Here is a 17387-nt window from a genome sequence, read left to right as displayed (position 1 = left end):
CTGCGGTGAACCCCTCTAAGCTCTCTGTTACAGAGATGGTTTAAGGTAGGTAAGAGAGAGAAGGGGGGTGTCTGCTAATAGAAACTGCCTTGTACTGACTCCAAGCTCTTCACTGACTAGCAGTGGCTCTCCAGGATTTCAGACAGGGGACAGCCCTACTGAAAAGTGCTTGGGATTGGACTTTAGACTTACTGCATGTAAAGAGATGCTCCACCACTGAGGTACAGTGGTACCTCGGGTTACATACGCTTCAGGTTACATACGCTTAAGGTTACAGACTCTGCTAACCCAGAAATAGTACCTCGGGTTAAGAACTTTGCTTCAGGATAAGAACTTTGCTTCCTGCGTGGCGGCAGCAGGAGACCCCATTAACTAAAGTGGTGCTTCAGGTTAAGAACAGTTTCAGGTTAAGAAGAGACCTCCGGAACGAATTAAGTACTTAACCCGAAGTACCACTGCATAGCCACTTCCTGGTGAAATGTGATAGGTCATTCTGGACTTTCCAGTTCATGCAAAATAGTCCTTTCATTTGCAAAGATGAGGAGACAGTTCCTTTTTCAAGGGAAGTCTCTTACGAAATTTGATTTTCTTTTCTATTGTCTACTGTTATTGTTCACAGTAGGGCTTGAAGGATTTTTCAATTTCGGCACTGAGGGTAGGGATGGATTCCTCCTCTCTCATTTCCCTCCCCCATCTGAAATTCAGTTCTTAACACTTCTGCAGAAATTTGTGGGTTAAAACTGCCATGAAAGATTGTCACTTTTCATCCCAGTTTCACCTATTCATCACATTCTTGCATGCAGTTCTCACTAACACGCTCATATTTTAAAAGTAGTCGTAGTATAACACACTTTTGTTCCTAATGTTGGATGGTATGAGCTGTTAAAGATGTTTCTATTACTGCTCTCTCTCCACCCTCAAATAGAAATTTAATACCTGGACTTTAGAGTTCCTTAGGAAGAGGGATTGTGAGTTCAACCACTCTAAGCGCTATAGCTTTGTGAGAGGCATCGGGGTCTTCTAACAACTCCCAGAACTCTTAAAAAACCCAGAAACCTACAATTCAAAGGATTGGTTTTCCTTCTTTAACTGTGTGGTGCAAATGAGATCTGGGTTTCACTGATGAATTACCTCATTCAGGACAAGGGAGACCCCCATCCCCACCGACCCCCTATCCCCCCAAAACAGTACTTCTGTCTTGTCGGGATTTAACCTGAATCTGTCAACTGCCATCCATCCTCCAATAAGAATTAGAAGAATATTTGCTTGCATTTTTCCACTTTTCCTTTTTTGCCTTTTTTGTTAATTTTTATAAGCTCTTCTTTTTCCTTTATTAATAGATTTAAAATAAGTGGATTAATGATACCTGTTTATATGGTCATGATTATTTAACAATATATTAGTTTTCTGATTAGATCAGGACTGCTATAATGCTGTGATTGGATGACACTATTATACCAATGTGATTTAATGATGATACTAAAGCATAATTTTGAAGTAATAGTAGTAGTAATAATAATAATAATAATAATAATAATAATAAATGGTTGCTTTAATGTCAACTGAATTCCGTTTGTTAATTATATATTGCAGGACAAAGTATTTACCATTACTTGAAAAATCTGGAAGTTTTACAAATCCAGTCGATATGCTTCTGTTCAGACAATACTGTGAATTTTGCAGAATTTTCTTTCTGGGGAGAATATAAAATACATCCCCCTTAACCAGGGTCGTTTGCCCTTTTTATATCAACTATTCCCATGAATAGTTAAATATAATTAACTATTATTGCTCCCATATATTATTGCTATGCTTTCAGGAAAGAAGGAAGGAGCGGTGGAGATGGCTAATGCAACATTTGTCACTGAGTTTATTCTTCTAGGATTTCGAGAAATTCAAGAAATGAACATGGCATTTTACACCATTCTCCTACTGATGTATCTTCTCTCCTTAACGGGACACAGCTTAATCATCTTAGTTGTTTTCATGGAGTCCATGCTCCATACTCCAATGTACTTCTTCCTTGTCAACTTCTCCACAGCTGAGATCTGCTCCACCACAGCAGAGATCCCAAAGATGCTGGTCAATGCCTTTTCGGGCAAAACCAACATTTCCTTTGCATGTTGCATGTTACAAGGTTTTGTTGTCTTCACAATGGGGTCTGTTGAATTCATCACTCTTACCCTCATGTCTTTTGACCGCTATGTAGCCATTTGCAAACCTTTGCTCTATAAAACCATTATGACCAACAACCTCTGCCTCTTCCTGACTTTGTTGGCTTGGGTTAGTGGATTTGTTATCATTTTCCCTCAATCAGCTGTAGTTTGGACTTTCCCATATTGTGGACAAAATGTCATTGATCATTATTTCTGTGACGTTGGGCCTGTTTTGAAATTGGCCTGTGCTGATACAACTTTGATGGAGCTGATAGGTCTCATTTATGGTGCTATTTTCATGTGGGGTTCCTTGGGTATCTCATTAATTTCTTATACATACATCATAGTCACCATCATTCGGATGTCTTCTGCCACAGGCCGATCCAAGGCGTTCTTCACATGTGCCTCTCATCTAACTGTTGTTATCATCTTCTACACGGCAGATATGTTTATGTACCTGAGACCTACAACCCAAGGTGACACCCAAGTCAACAAAGTGGTATCTCTTGTGCGCACAAGTCTCATTCCCATGTTGAACCCTTTCATCTACACAATCCGGAACAAAGACTTCAAAGCAGCCCTAAGGAAATCTGTGAGAAGGAAAATGGTGTTATAGCAATTCCCAGAATACTTTTGTGGAGATGGACCTCATGCCCTCAATGTCTGAGTTCTGCTCCACTGCCCAGTAAAGGGAATTAAGATAAAGAAGTGGAACCCAGTTAGTCTTGCCACTGCCTTATGGTTCTCATAAATATAACACTATATCTTGCTTCCAGGATAAGCTGGCCCTTTTTCATGTACCAAATTATGATGTTTTCATACATTTTGCTATTATTTCAGGACAAAGGGAGATGGGAAATGCTACAATCATCACCGAGTTTATTCTTCTGGGATTTAATGAATTTCATGGACTGAATAGGGTGCAGGGTGCAGAGTTAAACTATTACATGACTTTTCCAGCAACTTTTTGTATTAAAGTGAAGGATCAAACTCACAAATTTGAATCTCCTAACAATCTTGAAACAATCTTTGTGCTGGCCATGACAAATGAAAGAAGGAAGCCTGCTGACTTACTACTACTACTACTACTACTACTAATAATAATAATAATTTGTTGCCTGTCCATCTGACTGGGTTGCCCCAGCCATTCTGGGTAGCTTCCAGCATATATAAAATCATAGTGAATGAATGAATGAATGAATGAATGAATGAATTGTTACAATATAGAAGCAATGCAGCTGCGAACTGCTAACTTGAAAAGTAAACATGACGGGAATGTTGTGACTGTCCGTGGGAAACAGAGGGACAGTCAGCTCACAGGGCAATGCACCGGAATTAGCTCAGAGTGTAATATGAGCTCTTCCTCTTGCTCTTGTGCAGGAAGTAGAGGAGGTGTTTGTCACTCGACTGCTGGAGCTTGAAGAGAGCAGTCATGTTTTCTGTTATGCTTCAAAGACAGAAATAAAAGCATGTAAATACATTTCTGTCTATCTCCTTTTCCCTGCCGGGAGTGCAGGAGGGAGGGGGGGTGTTCTTCTCACGTTGAGAAGAATCGCCTATCGTGACCTAGCCTGGATCTTGCTGGGAATGCAGCCAGGGAGGTCAAAAGGAAACCAAGCCGGGTGCCTGGGAGTGTTGCCAGTTACTCCCGTTAAAGGCTTGATTTCCGACATAAATAAATAACTATCAATATACCATGTTCTGATCTTGTCCAGTATTGAAAGAATATCTACTTTTTCTTCTTCTTCACCTCCTGCTTTTTCTCATTTCCCTCTTCTAGGCATATTCCCAAGACATCTGGGCTCTGTGTCAAAAAATAATTTTTATATATAAATTATTAGATGTTCAGCTACAAGTCTTTGGGCTTAATGCCAGGGGAATTGGGGCAATACACCAACATCAATATTATTCCCTATTTCATACACAGTAGAACAATACTGAATTTTTTTCCTTGTGTGTGGACCATCTTTCTTTCTTAGCTTACTTGGCTGACTGCAACAAATCCTAACATGGGTTATGAGTGAACTGTAATTTCATCAATATGAAGAGAGAGTTATCACAAACCTATCTCATTCAGGAAGTCATTTGTTGCTGTTGTTGTTTTGTCTCTTTTCTCTTATTTTATTATTTTTGATGGGTTCTTTTTTTTACAAAAATGATATTTTATGTTATGAATGTAAGAGAGATATTCAAAAATACACTTTATATTCAAATATAGAAAAGTTGACTGTTGGATTTTTGCCAAATTGTTTAAGTCAAACAATGAAGAGATAGTGGAAGAATATTGATAAAAGGGTTAAAATAATTAAAAATAAATTAAAATATGAAAATAGTCTTAATGTTGAAATGCTGCTAAAATGTGTACAATTGAATCAATTAATGTTGTTGAATAGTTTAATCTTGTTCTTCGGAAAAGGTGCCTTGATAGTAATTAGCCGCTTAATTGGCATGGGATATCTCTGAAGTCTCCAAAGGCTTTTCCTTATTTTGAAAGCCTTAGAGTGTGAGCACGTTCCAAGGAAGAAAATAAAAAAAAAAGCTTACAAAATCAAATGCACCAGAACTTTTGGGTCTTTCATAGCCAATGCTGTTTCTGGAACACGTGGAATACTACTAAGAAGGTATGTGAGAGTACTTCCTATATTGCAATGAAAAGATGGGTACAGTTGTAGAATCGTAGACCCATATAGAATCATAGAATCTTAGATTTGGAAAGGACTAGTCCAATGCCCTGCAATGCAGGAACCTCAGCTAAAGTATCCCTGACAGATGGCCATCCAACCTCTGCTTAAAAAACTCCAGTGAAGGGGAGCTCATCACCTGCTGATGCAGTCTGTTCCACTGTTGAACAGCTCTCAAAATCAGAAAGTTCTTCCTGATTATTTTCTGTTCAGTTTTCATGTTAAAGTCTGCAACATGTAGGGCAATACACCTAAAGCCATGGACATGATGAGTGATATAGGATAGATAGATAGATAGATAGATAGATAGATAGATAGATGATAGACAGACAGACAAACAGACAGATAGATAGATAGATAGATAGATAGGTGATAGATAGATAGATAGATAGATAGATAGATAGATAGATAATTGATAGATGATAGATGATAGATGATAGATAGATAGATATAGATAGATGGATAGATGATAGATAGATATAGGTGATGATGATGATAGATAGATAGATAGATAGATAGAGAGATAGAGAGATAGATAGATGATAGATAGATAGATGATAGATAGATAGATAGATGATAGCTAGCTAGCTAGCTAGATAGATGGATAGATAGATGATAGATAGATAGATGATAGATGATAGATGATAGATGAGAGAGAGAGAGAGAGAGAGAGAGAGAGAGAGAGAGACAGAGAGAGAGAGATGATAGATAGATAGATAGATAGATAGATAGATGATTGATTGATAGATGATAGATAGATAGATATAGATAGATAGATAGATAGATAGATAGATAGATAGATAGATAGATGATAGATAGATAGATGATAGATAGATAGATGATAGATAGATAGATAGATAGATAGATAGATATAGATGATGATGATGATAGATGATAGATAGATAGATAGATAGATAGATAGATAGATAGATAGATGATAGATAGATAGATAGATAGATGATAGATGATAGATAGATAGATGATAGATAGATAGATAGATGAATGATAGAGTGGTACCTCTGGTTGCAAACGCCTCTGGTAGCACACGCTCCGGGTTAAGAGCTCCACGAACGTGGAAGGAGCTGCTCCTGGTTGCAAACTTTGCCCAGGGTTCCGAGTGGAAATCGCAGCAGGAGGTGCCATTAGCGAAAGTGTGCTTCATGTTATGAGTGGTTTCCGGTTATGAACGGACCTCCGAAATGGATTTTGTTCACAGCCAGAGGTACCACTGTAGATAAAAATATAATTTAAGCTGTTTCCCCCCAATACATTTATAGCAATTGACAGTGCTTTTTTCTGGGGGTACGCATACCCCTAAACATTTTGTGACTCTAAGTTTGGCCTCATTGAGCAGCAGTATTTCAATATGAGTAGGAAAATGAGAGTACCCCTAAACATTTTTTTTTTAAAAAAAGCACTGGCAATTGATCATTCCAAAGCAATGTAGGCCAACTCCTCTTACATCCCTCCCTACAATAAGCTCCTACTTACTCTTCCCACTCCATGCAATTACTAAGCTTGCTTTTCACCTTCTCAACCCCATTTTTGAAGCCACTTCTGTCTGCTATTCCACAGTCCCACTTGGCACTCCTGTTTTTACCTTCACACCCAGGTCAATGTCTCCACGTCCTCCTCCTCCTCGTATTTTCCAACAACCCTTGCATGAAACCACCCAATGGTATCCTCCTGCATCTTCCTCCTCCTAACTACTATTTACCTTTCACACAATGTTGAAGCCACCATTCCCTCTTTTTCTGTAGACCTTTTCTTGCCCCTTCTTTCATATTCACCCCATTATCATGCCTTCTACTCCCCACTTTAAAAAATGCTTTGCACCCCCATTTCCACCTTCACCCCCTTTCCCTAACTCCTCTTTCTCCCTTTGCACACAAGACTACCCCACATTTCTATACCTCATTGCCTCTCCTATTTTGCAATCCACTTTGTGCACGCAACACATGATGGTATATGCTATTGTATCTTTCAGGTGAGGATAACCTTAAGAATAAGCCTGTCTGTTCATTTGTTCTGGGTGCTGTACACATATGGGTGAAATATCTGTTCTTATTACATTTAATCTTGAAATGCTGCTACTTATTGCTGCTGTCAGCCAGTGTGGTGTAGTGGTTAAGAGCGGTGGACTCATAAGTTGGTGAACTGGGTTCACTTCCCTGCTCCACCACATGCAGCTGCTGGGTGACCTTGGGCTAGTCACACTTCTCTGAAGTCTCTCAGCCTCACTCACCTCACAGAGTGTTTGTTGTGGGGAAGGAAAGGAAAGGAGATTGTTAGCTGCTTTGAGACTCCGCTTTGAGACCCTTCTTCTTCTTCTTCTTCTTCTTCTTCTTCTTCTTCTTCTTCTTCTTCTGTCCCTGTTATGACTACTACTGCTGAAATTTATTACCTGCCCTTCACCCAATGTCCCAGGCTGGGTTACAACAATTAAACACAATATGAATATTAAAACAGAATATTAAAAACATTTAAAATAAATTAAAATTACAGAAATACAATGGGTCCTAAAAATATGAATCTCAAGAATCAAAAATCAGGGTAAATAGGTGCATCTTCAGCATTAGCAGAAATCTGTATAATGAAGATGCCAGGCAGTCCTTCTAGGTCTCCTGAGAATCCAAGGGTGGTTGACTGACCAAGAGGCTAACCTCCACCACTCTTAGCACCCAACACAGTCGGCATGGAAGGAGGCAGTCTCTGAGGTATTTGTGAAGACCACACATAGCACCAAGAGTGAAATATGTTGTGCGGAGTTATTTTGGATTCTTTGAAGATTATGCATCCTTTGATTCTCTCACATGAGGCATCTGAAGATTGGAAGAGGGAAAATTTGTCTATCTGATACGTGGCAGTTTGAGTAAAGCAGGGGTTGAGCAATACTGAGCAGAAAATTACCATTTTAAACAGCAGAGGTTTGGATAGAAAAGGAATGGAGGAATACTGAGGAGATGATTTAACAGGGGTAACTAGCAGGGGTGAGTATAACAACACAAAAAAAACCATAACAAAGCCTTTTTTTTTAAAATGATATTTATTAAAGTTTCACAAAGAAAGAATCACATCAACAAAAAAGAAAAATTCAAAAAGAAAAAGAAAAATACACAATGCAGAATACAAAAAGAAAAAAGAAAAAAACAGTTAAAAACAATTCCATCTTTTCATCACTACTTTTACATTTACTTGTTTCCCGGACCTCCTCATACCTCCCTCTTTTGTATTCCAATTCAGCTTGTTAGTCCAGCAATTCCTTTCCCTCCTTTTTAATCCCAATCCTTATTCTTAATATAATATAACATTAAATTTTTACCTATTAAAAACCAATTTTTCCATTCTTTTAACCTTTTTAATCCTAATTCTTAATCTTGATATATTCATAACTTTAAAGCCTGTCCAGCTAGAAGCCACTTAATTTCAATCCAACATCACTCTAACATTCATTAATTTTGCAATATTTCTGTAAATAATCTTTGAATTTCTTCCAGTCTTCTTCCACCAACTCTTCTCCCTGGTCACGGATTCTGCCAGTCATTTCTGCCAATTCCATGTAGTCCATCATTTTCATCTGCCATTCCTCCAGTGTGGGTAGCTCTTGTGTCTTCCAATACTTTGCGATGAGTATTCTTGCTGCTGTTGTAGCATACATAAAAAAAGTTCTATCCTTTTTTAACAACGGTTGGCCGACTATGCCCAGGAGAAAGGCCTCTGGTTTCTTCAAGAAGGTATATTTAAATACCTTTTTTAATTCATTATATATCATCTCCCAGAAAGCCTTAATCTTTGGGCACGTCCACCAAAGGTGAAAAAATGTACCTTTACATTTTTCTTTACATTTCCAACATTTATTATCAGGCAAATGGTAGATTTTTGCAAGCTTAACTGGGGTTATGTACCACCTGTATATCATTTTCATGATATTCTCTTTTAGGGCATTACATGCCGTAAACTTCATACCTGTGGTCCATAACTGTTCCCAGTCAGCGAACATGATGTTATGTCCAACATCTTGTGCCCATTTAATCATAGCAGATTTCACCGTTTCATCCTGAGTATTCCATTTCAATAGCAAGTTATACATTCTTGACAAATTCTTAGTTTTGGGTTCTAACAGTTCTGTTTCTAATTTTGATTTTTCCACCTGGAAGCCAATTTTCTTATCAAAATTGTATGCCTCCATTATCTGATAATAATGAAGCCAGTCTCACACTTTGTTTTTTAGTTTTTCAAAACTCTGCAATTTCAATCTGTCTCCATCTTGTTCCAAAATTTCCCAATATTTCGGCCATTTGACCTCCATATTGAACTTTTTCAAGGCTTTAGCTTCCATTGGTGACAGCCACCTTGGAGTTTTGTTTTCCAATAAATCCTTGTATCTTATCCAAACATTAAACAGTGCTTTCCTTACAATATGGCTTTTAAATGCTTTATGTGCTTTGACCTTGTCATACCACAGATATGCATGCCATACAAATACGTTGTTAAAACCTTCTAAATCCAAAATGTCAGTGTTTTCAAGAAGCAGCCATTCTTTCAACCAGCAGAAAGCTGCTGATTCATAGTAAAGTTTAAGGTCTGGCAGGGCAAATCCACCTCTATCCTTTGCATCTGTTAGTATTTTAAATTTTATTCTGGGCTTCTTGCCCTGCCAGACAAATCTAGAAATATCTCTCTGCCACCTCTTGAAACAGTCCATTTTGTCCACAATTTGCAATGTTTGAAACAAAAACAACATTCTAGGCAATACATTCATTTTTACGGCAGCAATTCGACCCAACAGTGAAAGCTTCAAATTTAACCAGATTTCTAAGTCTTTTTTCACTTCAGCCCAACATCTTTCATAGTTATCTTTAAATAAGTTCCCATTTTTTGCTGTCAAGTTAATCCCCAAATATTTAACTTTCTTAACCACTGTTAAACCTGTCTCATTCTGAAACCTCTCTCTCTCTATTGGTGTTAGATTTTTCTCTAAAACCTTAGTTTTTACCTTATTCAATTTAAATCCTGCAACTTGACCAAATTCTTGAATCAATTCTAAAACCCTTTTGGTACTAGATTCTGGCTCCTGTAACGTCAATACTAAGTCATCTGCAAATGCTCTCAATTTGTACTGTTTGGCTCCAACCTGTATACCTTTAACCAACTGATCCCTTCTAATCATGTTCAGCAAAACCTCCAGGACCGAAATAAAAAGCAATGGGGAGATTGGGCAACCTTGTCGTGTCCCTTTTTCAATCTTAAATTCTTCCGTCACCACATTATTTACAATTAATTTAGCTTTTTGTTCTGAATAAATTGCACTTATACCGTTTTCAAAACCTTGGCCTACCCCAATACCCTGTAGGTTCTTCTTCATAAAACTCCAAGAAATATTGTCAAAGGCTTTCTCCACTTCCACAAATATCAAAACTGCTTTAGTGTTTATATTCACTTCTAGTTTCTCCAAAATGTCAATTATGTTCCTCATGTTATCAGACAAATGTCTACCCGGGAGAAAGCCCGCTTGGTCTTTATGAATCTCTTCCAGCAACACTTTTTTCAGTCTCTTAGCCAAAATGTCTGCAAAAATTTTGTAATCCACATTAAGTAATGATATGGGATGGTAGTTCTTAAGCTGCGTCTTTTCAGTCTCTGTTTTCGGTACAAGTGTAATATAAGCTTCTTTCCACGACTCTGGTGCCCTTTTCCCCTGCATTATTTCATTACAGACCTCTTTCAAAGGTTGTACTAGCCATTCTTTCAAGGATCTGTAATATCTAGAAGTCAGTCCATCCGGTCCTGGAGATTTACCCAATTGCATATTTTGAATGGCACCTTCTATCTCCTGTTCAGTTATTTTGTAGTTCAACATTAATTTATTTTCTTGAGAGATTTTTTGTAATCCATTTGTTTGCAAAAATCTATCTACATCAGTTTCTTTCAATGGCCCTTGTGTATATAGTTGTTTAAAGTACCTCTGGAAACAATTTCTAATCTCAGCTGGGTTCTGTATATTCCTTCCTTCCACTTCTAAATTTGTAACTGTATTTAATTTTTGTCTTTTTTTCATTTGCCAAGCCAACAGTTTCCCGCATTTATTAGCCGACTCGAATGTCTTTTGTCTCATTTGTTTAATTTTCCATTCTATCTCCTGATTCGTCATTTTCATGTATTGCACTTGGTATAGCTTTAATTCTCTCAGAATCTCTTGGGACTTTGGTTTTGTTCTCAATCTTTTTTCACTTTCCTTTATTTTCTCCAATATTTTGTCCTTCTTCTCATTTTGAATTCTCTTCTTTAATGCATTCTGTTGTATCAAGAACCCTCTCATAACCGCTTTACTTGCGTCCCAGATTACTCTTTTTTCCACATTGGTGCTCATATTTATCTCAAAATAGTCACTCAAGGTTTTGGGGGCCTTCTTAAGCACTTCTTCATCTCTAAATAAGGTGTCATTCATCCTCCATCTAAAGGAGCCAGTTGGTGTTAGTTTCATTTCCATCTTGACAGCATTATGGTCGGAGCAAGTTTTCGGGCAGATTTCCACCTTTCTTGTCTTTGGTGCCATTCCTCTAGTTACCCATATTTGGTCAATTCTTGTCCATGTCATTTTGGCTTCAGAAAAGAAGGTTCCCTCTTTAGCCATGGGGTTCCTTGTTCTCCAAATATCAACTAAGTCCAAGTTGTCTGTCATCTCAAAAAAGGTTTTCGGTAGTCTACCATCATTGGTGACTACCTGTCTTTGTGCCTTGTCCATATGTGTAGATACCACTCCATTCATGTCTCCCATCAAAATCATGTTATAATCCAGATAGTCCATCAAAGTCTCATGCAACTTCTTTAAAAAATCAGATTTCCCCTCATTTGCATAACAAACATAACAAAGCCTTGACAAACCCTCCTTCTTGCTGTATGCAAAGCTTGCTTTAAACTGTCACTCATCTTGCCCCTGTGTCACCCACTTCTTGCTTTACTCAAACTTTTGCCATTGTATAAAATGCACACTTTTTTTGCCTTTCAGTTTTCCCCCTTTATCACTGTTCTCAAACTTCTCCACCTTCCATTCCTCAGCTCCCTCATGAGAAAGAGACAAGGATGCGGAGCACTCAAACATTACATAGTACTTTTCTCAAACCACTGCCATACTTTAAAACCACAATTTTCCTCTCTGTTGTCTCCATTCCTGCATTACTCAAACTTCTGCCTTTGTTTTAAACAAGCTGAACAATATAACACAACACGATGGCCAATAACAATGGCACTAAACACTATTTATAGACTAATACAAATGTTAAGAAATTACAACCAAAGTCTCTAAATCTTCTTCACCAATCGCGATAGAATAATTCAAAAGTTCAATATGTACATAATCTGTCACCAAATAACGCTGGAACAGAGTTGTAGTTTCTGAACATTTGTATTAGTCTATAGTGTTTAGTGCCATTGTTATTGGTCATCGTGTTGTGTTATATTGTTCAGCTTGTCTATATTGCAACACAGGGGTCTGCTTACGGATTATTGTTTTAAACAAGCACATTTCGCCTCACAACATCCATGTTTTCTTGCTCCCAAGCCATAGCACAGAGGACATGCTGTGATGAGGCACTAAAAATCCTCCAATGGTGGTTGTGATATATATTCATATTTATATTCATATTTCTGATCTTCCACTGGGGAAAAAACCATTTTGTTTGCTTGCATTATTTCAGGAAGGAAGAAACGACATGGTCAATGTCACATTTGTCACTGAGTTTATTCTCCTGGGATTTCCTGAACTTCATGGACTAAAGATGCCATTCTTTACCATACTTCTAGTGATGTATCTTCTCACACTAACAGGAAATAGCTTAATAATTGTGATTGTTTGCATGGAACCCATGCTGCATACTCCAATGTACTTCTTTCTCGTCACCTTCTCCATGGCCGAGATCTGCACCACAACAACAGTAGTACCGAAGATGTTGGTCAATGTCTTCTCAGGCAAAACCACAATCTGCTTTGCATGCTGCATGGCACAAGGATTCGTGGTTTTTGCAGCTAGCGCTGTTGAATTCATCACTCTCACAGTCATGTCTTTTGATCGTTACATTGCCATTTGCAAACCTTTGCTCTATAAAACCATCATGACCAACAGACTCTGCCTGAACTTGACCCGGATGAGTTGGGTTGTAGGGTTTGTGATCATCTTTTCTCAGTCTGTAGTAGTGTGGACTTTCCCGTTCTGTGGAAACAATGTCATAGACCACTTCTTTTGTGATGTTGGACCAGTTCTGAAACTGGCCTGTGCCGACACCAGTTTAATGGAGCTGATAGGTCTCATATATGGTGCAGCCATCATGTGGGGTTCCTTTGGCCTTTCACTGATCTCTTATACATGCATTATAGCCACTATTATTCAAATCCCTTCAGCCACTGGACGATCAAAAGCATTTGTCACTTGTGCCTCCCATCTTATAGTCATCACCATGTTCTACCCGGTGCTCATGGTCATGTACTTAAGGCCTTCAACCCATGGTAACACACAAGTCAACAAAGCAGTATCTGTTGTGCACACTAGTTTCATTCCCTTGTTAAACCCTTTCATTTACACAATCCAAAACAAAGATTTCAAAGCAGCCCGGCGGAAAAATGCGAAAAGGAGGTTTCTTTTTTAGCTCTTCCAGCATTGTGTTTTGAATTCAATGATTAATAAAAAATAGACCATAATGTGTGGACCTCCTCCTATGCCTTGAAAATACCAAGGGTTATTTAGTTACTTATCTCCTTGACATCTGGAGAGAGAGAGTTCCACAGAGTGGGTGCCACTACTGAGAAGGCCCTCTACCTGGTTTCCAGTAGCTTCACTTCTCACAGTGAGGGAACCAGCAGAAGGCCCCCGGTGCATAGCATATGCTATACTATGATGGGTTTTTGCTCTGTTCCAACTATAAGTCTCTTAAGTTCTTGAAAATTAGTTTGGTTGAGAGCAGGGGTGGATTTAGGGCTGTCCAAGAGGTGCACACTGGAATCAAGGGGGCACCATCCCAGAACCAGGGAAGAGAGGCATTAGGCTATGGAAAGCAGGTGTGAGGCTCTGACAAGGTCTTAGATCCCTCAAGCCTCCTTTCCAAACCTTAGCACTTTTCCAGCTTTGGGAAAGAGGTGGGAGTTAGTGCAAGGACTGTGCGTGGGGCGCCAAATTTTGGCCTCACACCAGGACACCATATTACCCAACTCCACCACTACTGAGAGACTCAGGTCTCCAGGGCAGAATAAGTTTTCTGTTATTAATGATAGAGAGAGGAGCTTGTGGGATTATGGAGCAGTATTTTTTTATATTGTGGATGCCATTCCCTTGCCATGTCTTGTAAAAGAAAGCCACTTCCGAGCTAGAGAGCAGGTGGCGTTGCGGGCTTTACGCCCCTCCCCACACTCGCGGGGCCTGGCTTCAGACCCCGGGATAGCAGGGAATCCTCAGATGCGTCATACCCCGAGCCAGCCAATCGGCTGCTGCGGGGGGCGTGGCGTGGCCTCGCCTACTTAGGTCTGGCGTGGCCGAGGGTCTCCCTCTTTCTGGTAAAAGAATTAAAGTTTTCTATCCCCTTCTCCCCCATTCTATTTCCCCTTTCTCTCTCTCCCCATTTCTCTTCCCTCCCCCAATCTTATACTGTATACACCATTAAAGTCTCACTTTGGATATAATTGATCTGTAAACAGGCTTTAGGACCAGAAAACAGACGATGTACATACTTTTTTAACTCAAGAAAATCTTTAATAAAAACATTTTTTAAAAAAATGCCAGGATAGCAGAAGTACATATTGAGTACCCTGGGGTTCATATGACAAAAAATGTATAATAAAGGTGCAAGACAACTATTTGTAGGGAGGGAGTTCCACAGTTTAAGGGATGCCACAGAGACTTGTCTCTGTTGGGCCTGTATCACTGCATGCTTCTTATTAATTTGTTCCGATTATTGCTTGATGTCTTCTTCCATTTGCATACTTTGAAGAATTTGCATAATCAACAACAATTATCATGGAATTTCCGAGTTTACTGCACCTCCCGTGAGAAAAACAACCACTCGTTAGTACTGTACATTTACATTTTCCACTGGCAACTTTTGGCTCAGCTTGTGTTTCAGCAAAATGGGATTGCAGAGGATAGTTTTAATAAGAGACATTCTAATGCGATAGACAAAAGAACTGGACTCCAGGAGAAGGCATTTATTATCATTATCTCTGAGTTCTTCTCATTGAGACAGTTTTACTGCGCTCCTCCATAGCAATTAACAACAAACCCTTTTCATGGAGGAATCCTTTCATCCATCACCGCTCAAGTTTCAAATATTGTTGGGGGATATTTCTTAAGGTACGTGATGGCAGAGAGCTACCTTTGGAGGACAGGTCTACTGATGACCACTAGTCATAATGGCTGTGTACTACCTGCAGTGTCGGAGGCAAAATGCCACTGAGTCACAGCTGCTGCTCCTGAGCTCGTGTATTTCTTGTGGGCTTCCCAAGGCCATCTGGGATGGCCATCGTGAGAGCTGGATGCTGGACTAGAAGGGCTTTGGCCTAATCAGTACCCAGGTTCTTATGAAATTTATATTAAGAAAATAAAGTTGGAGTTGGCCTTGCTTGAAATGACGGTGCAAATATTACATATCCATAAAGCTGTGCATCACATTTAAAAATTATAGGTAGCCATATGACCTTTGGGTTCTACCACATTTGTATCCTACCTTTTCTTCAAGGTTCTTGGGGGCTTCTGATGGGCTCTCTACCACCAATTCCTTATTTCTTCTTTTTTTTTCAAAAAAAAAAATTGGTTTTCACTAATTCAAAACACACACACAAACAAACAAACAAACATCCTGTTTAAGTCTTGGCAACATTATTAAGTGACTTCCTCAAATCCCCTTGGTTGACATTCATTATATCTCATTTTAAGAGTTTTCCAAAATCGATCTTCTCAAAAATTAACATGGTCACTTAACAGCTTTCATTTTTTCTAGTATAACTTTAAACATCTTAAATCTTATCCTTACATACTTAAATCCTAAGCCTATCTATTTATTTGCAAGCTTTTCCAATTAAGTTATCTTAACACACCGTATTTTTCGCTCCATAGGACATTCTTTTTCCCTCCTAAAAAGTAAGGGGAAATGTCTGTGCATCTTATGGAGCAAATGTGTGGTCCCTGGAGCCAAATCGCTGTTGCCCTGCACTCCTGGGGTGCTCTTTGGGGGTGGGAGGAGGAGCCACCGTACTCTGCCGGCAGCCTCTGCTTTCCCCTGAAGCCCCGACAAGGTTTGCAGGCAGCGGGAAGGGGTGCTCTTTGGATGTGGGGGGAGGGCCATGGTGCTCTGCTGGCAGCCTCTGCTTTCCCCTGAAGCCCTGACAAGGTTTGCAAGCAGCAGGAAGGCTTTGCCCCACGCTCCTGGGGTGCTCTTTGTGGGTGGGGGTGGGGGGAGGAGCCAAACTGTTCTGCCTACAGCCTTTGCTTTCCATTATATCATTTCATAGGAAATATCAAGCAATATACTTGATCAAGCAATATGCATCATTTCATAGGAAATATCAAGCAATATACTTAGCTATCCCCAGTTCTGATGACTAGGATGCACAGATGATTTAAACTGATTGGATCATGTTATAATAATTTGCAAAACAAGAAAGATATAAGAAATCTGTAAATATTTAAAACAGAAAGGAGAAGGATTTCTTCCATCTCTGACCGGCTTGCTATTCCATATTCATATTCATCCAAAGGAACATTGTAATTTTATATAGCCATGCACTATGGGGATGGGAGTGGCACTGTGAACTAAACCACTGAACCTCTTGGGCTTGTCAATCACAAGGTCATCAGTTCGAATCCATGTGATGGGGTGAGCTCCCGTTGCTTTGTCCCAGCTCCTGCCAGCCTAGCAGTTTGAAAGCACACCATCACAAGTAGATAAATGAGTACCTCTGTGGCAGGAAGGCAAATGGTGTTTCTGTGCACTCTGGCACTCATCACAGTGTCCTGTTGCTCCAGAAGCAGTTTAGTCATGCTGACCACATGACCCAGAAAGCTATCTGTGGACAAACGCCAGCTCCCTCATCCTGAAAGTGGAGATGAGAGTCTCACACATAGTCGAATTTGACTGGACTTAACTATCCAGAGGTCCTTCACCTTTACAATGGGTTGAATTGTCCTCATTTTGCTCCTGATTTCCATCTGCCTCAAACTCATGAAACTTTCTATATTCCTGCAAACATTTTAAAACAGAAGAAGCCATGAGATGTGGAAATCACACTGTGGTGAAATAATTCTTCTTAGTAGGTTTTCTTGGCATCCAGAAAGTGAAGGTTCTTGTGTTCCTGACCATGGTGGTGACCTATTCATTAATATTAGTTGGGAACTTCATGATCATATTCCTAGTGTGGAAAGATTACCATCTTCACACCCCCATGTACTGGCTCCTTTGTAACCTCTCCTTCTCAGGAGTCTGCTTCACCTCTGCCATTGTCCCAAAAATGCTGATGAACATGATCACAGATACTAAAGTAATCTCCTTCATGGGCTGCATGATCCAAA

General features: G+C 39.4%; 2 protein-coding genes across 2 annotated transcripts; both read left to right on the top strand.

Annotated features, from left to right (window-relative positions):
• Window positions 1–1842: 1842 nt before the first annotated feature.
• Window positions 1843–2772, top strand: LOC308461928 (olfactory receptor 6X1-like; the record flags this gene model as incomplete). The annotated part of the gene is made up of 1 exon (XM_080979097.1): window positions 1843–2772. One exon carries the CDS (start codon window positions 1843–1845, stop codon window positions 2770–2772), a length of 930 nt encoding a protein of 309 aa, XP_080835223.1.
• A 9777-nt stretch (window positions 2773–12549) lies between these two features.
• Window positions 12550–13479, top strand: LOC308461926 (olfactory receptor 6X1-like; the record flags this gene model as incomplete). Its single annotated transcript, XM_080979095.1, has 1 exon — window positions 12550–13479. The coding sequence occupies one exon, from the start codon at window positions 12550–12552 to the stop codon at window positions 13477–13479; it is 930 nt and encodes a 309-aa protein (XP_080835221.1).
• Between the last annotated feature and the right edge of the window lie 3908 nt (window positions 13480–17387).

Source organism: Podarcis pityusensis (assembly GCF_964106645.2).
Source record: "Podarcis pityusensis genome assembly, chromosome: 13".
Lineage (NCBI taxonomy): Eukaryota > Metazoa > Chordata > Lepidosauria > Squamata > Lacertidae > Podarcis > Podarcis pityusensis.
This window is presented reverse-complemented; position numbering and strand designations above follow the sequence as displayed.